Raw genomic sequence first — 3,315 nt, 5'->3', positions numbered from 1 at the left:
AGAAGAAATCGAGCTTTTTAACCTAACCCCTCTTTTCTTTTTAAAAATACATTTTTGCCATTAGAAGGAAGCGATCAAGTTTCAAAAACACAACTTTTTAACAATTATTACACGTTGTGCCATCTAACCACCTGCCTTATAACGCGTATAAAACGCGTTTTATACGCATCTTTTTTTTTACCGTTTTTTGAAAAAAAAAAAAACATATTTTATTCTCGTTTTATTCGTCTGAGGAGCTTTTGGCATATAATACTCAATTTTTTTTTCCGCCTCAATCGGAGAACAAAAGACTGGGAAATTACATGGATGCCATAAATAGCAAGATGTAGAGCTCATGGCCTTTGTGGGGAAAATTGAATGACGAATCTGTTTTTACAAACCAAAGCCCACATGCACTTGTCCTCCTCGTTTTCGAATGAAAGATCCTGTTGACTGGACTCAAGGATGCAAACCAGAATTCGAAATTGTTTGCAACAAAATGGAAGTGAAGTTTATTAAGCTTCTAAATACAGATTTCTATTTACCAAAAAACAGTATCATTTGAAGCTTCCAAGAACATCTGCATAAATGACTGCAACTGCCGTGGTTTTAGCTATAAGATGGATGGAGAAGGAAAATGCTTTTCAAAAGGCCTTCTCTTTACTGGTCAATCTGGCCCTCACTATCTTAATGACATGTATTTCAAAATACCCACACAAATGAACCTTAGTGGCATTCTTGGCCATTCCAATTTAGATTGTTCAAAAGTAAGTCAAGATAAGAAATTAGATAGAGCTTATGCAGTCGGTCAAGCACGGGAAGACTATTTAAAGTATCCAATTGGTTTTGTTATAGTTTTTGGGGTAGCAGGAATAATATGTGTTGCATTTGGGTGGGCTTATATGCACAAGAAAACAGTACACCTCCACAATCTCAATCAAGGGTAAGGCTATGTGCAAAGAGTTGAACATTACAAAAAATTTCAGTGATGAAATAGAAAGGGGTGGTTTATAAAGGAGTCCTAGAGGATAACGCCTGTCAAAGTTCAGCGGCTCTGCGAGAGAGAGAGAGAGAAAAAGAGAAAGAATGTGTTCAAAGCCTTCCATCTTCATGATGTATGAGGGCGGTAGAGCGTACAAGCCGAAGGACGCCTTGTTCCTGAGCATTGGACCTTACCACGCCGGTCACGCCCACACGTTGGAGGATTCCGTGCTCAACTTGGTCCTGCAGAGGACGCAAATTAGTAGCACAAGCGATGTCGTTAATGCCCTAAGAAGCGTTGCTCTGAAGGAGAAAGAATGTTACGAAGGGGCGGATACCATTGATCTTCTGCCGGACGACGACGAATTTGTGATGGCGCTGGTAAGAGATGGATGCTTCGTGATAGAGTTGATACACATCATGACAACAGAGCCGCATCCCTTTCCCACCATCGTCACCTGGTTTTCCCCCACCATATATTCAGTGAACAACACCCTGCTCCGCCATATTATGCTTGACCTGTTGAGGGTCCAGAACCAAATCCCCATGGACTTTCTTCAACTCCTTTATAGCCACCTAAAGTACACAGATCCGCCATTCCAAATCGTGGTCAACAAGTTCTTAAATTTCTATTTCATGCAAACATTTGAGGTGCCAAACCTGGCCGACGCTTGCCATCTCCTCGACGCTGCAAGGATGAAATTTCTGCCCATGAAGGTTGGGCAAAGCAGCGTTGCTGGCTCGGCAACAGGAGCGTGCTTCTCTCCCGGTAACTTTGCCGAAATGAGCGTAGGCTACAGCGCTATCGATCTCGAGGACTCGGGCATTACCATCTCTCAGGCAGACGAAGGAATGGTGACATGGGATCCGAGGCCGGCATGGAGACCGTTTCTCAAGCTCCCGCCTATCCGCATCAACAGGGACTCTGACTACATTTTCAGGAACATGGTGGCTTACGAGCAACGGCTTGCGGAAGATGCCAACCACCCTCTGCAGCCGGTGTCGTCCTACCTTCGCCTCCTCAGTGACCTTGTGCTCACTGCTGCCGACGCCCGTGTCTTGACTGTCAAGGGAATAATAGTCAACCAGCTGGGCAGCCTGGACGACATCGTTAATTTCTTCAAGGATCTAGAGCTAGGAGACACATATGGGATCGACATGCTGTCTGAGACTCGGACGAAAATCAACCAGCACTGTGAGAAAAAATGGATCGCGAAATTGGCTGATCTGAGACGCACATATTTCAGGAGCCCGTGGTCCTACTGCTCCCTCGCTGCTGCCCTCATTCTACTTATTCTCACTTTACTGCAAGTGTTGTATGCCATGTTAGCCTATCACCTCCCCAAATAAACTAGACGGCAAGGTCCAGCTTCCAGATGGGTGATGGCTTTCTTCTCCCCTTTTTGTTTGATTAAGAGTTTATAGAGTGACTTGTTGAAGTGTGGAGTCTGATGTATGCTTAATAAGTTTTCCAAATTTTTGTGGATTTTTTTTATAGGTTTACTGGGATATAAGAGAACCTTGCGTCCTAACCACTTAAATTCCTTGTGACTTTTTCTTCTTCATTTTCTCTTGACGTTGTAAGAGAGAAAAAGAGAGAACCTTGTTCCTAACATTCATCTGACGCTTCCTCCATAGTTGTAGATACATGGTACTAACTTTTGAAGAATATTTCTTGTGAAAAAAATAGGTATAAAGTGGTCGGGTGGCCAATTCTCTGAGTCTATGCATTACTGGATCAGTTCATATTGGGATGTTCAGATGAAAATTTGAAATCTATAGACTTTAAGAGATATCTTTACCGAAAATCACATTTATGCATCTGCAAAGGCCAATCTCTTTCTTGTTTTCAAATATGCAAAATCACAAGTGCAATAAAAATCTTGTGCAGATACATTTCACCCAATCTGCTCTTTTCGAAAACCACTAGACATGCACAATGTTTGAATTGTAGGGAAAAAAAAAAATCGAAATTCACTGGCTATTGAATCCACTCTTTATGACAGATCGCTGGACAGTTACTTGAAGGAACAGTAATGCCGCCATCTTTAACTACCAACTGGTAGTTTCCAAACGGAAAAATTTGTTCCTCATACAATGGTACAGGTTTCATCCAAACCTCATTAATCTACTTCGTCTACCCTGTTTATTAACTTCACGTATTAAAACGTTCTGCAATTTTTTATCGTCTTCCTGCCACTGTTTATGATTTTTTGACTCTTTTCATTACCTCTCTTCCTTGCTATTTTAATGGTTCCTTTCTAAAATTAGACTCTATCTGCTCTCATGATTGTGCATGTTCATACTTCCTCTGCCTTTGGATGGTTTCTGCTTCTACTGCCTGTTTCTGTGTGT

General features: G+C 41.9%; 1 protein-coding gene across 1 annotated transcript; it reads left to right on the top strand.

The window, feature by feature from the left end:
- The first annotated feature begins 938 nt into the window (after nt 1–938).
- On the top strand, nt 939–2,399 carry LOC116265950 (uncharacterized). The gene has a single exon (XM_031646966.2). It carries the CDS (start codon nt 1,066–1,068, stop codon nt 2,308–2,310), a length of 1,245 nt encoding a protein of 414 aa, XP_031502826.1. The 5' UTR covers nt 939–1,065; the 3' UTR covers nt 2,311–2,399.
- The last annotated feature ends 916 nt before the right edge of the window (nt 2,400–3,315 follow it).

Source organism: Nymphaea colorata, chromosome 12 (assembly GCF_008831285.2).
Source record: "Nymphaea colorata isolate Beijing-Zhang1983 chromosome 12, ASM883128v2, whole genome shotgun sequence".
NCBI lineage: Eukaryota > Viridiplantae > Streptophyta > Magnoliopsida > Nymphaeales > Nymphaeaceae > Nymphaea > Nymphaea colorata.
Note: the sequence above shows the minus strand (reverse complement) of the source record. Positions and strands in the feature narration are given on the sequence as shown.

What these genes read in the sequence shown, in the direction of transcription:
- LOC116265950 (XM_031646966.2), top strand. Translation starts at nt 1,066, where the DNA reads ATGTGTTCAAAGCCTTCCATCTTCATGATGTATGAGGGCGGTAGAGCG.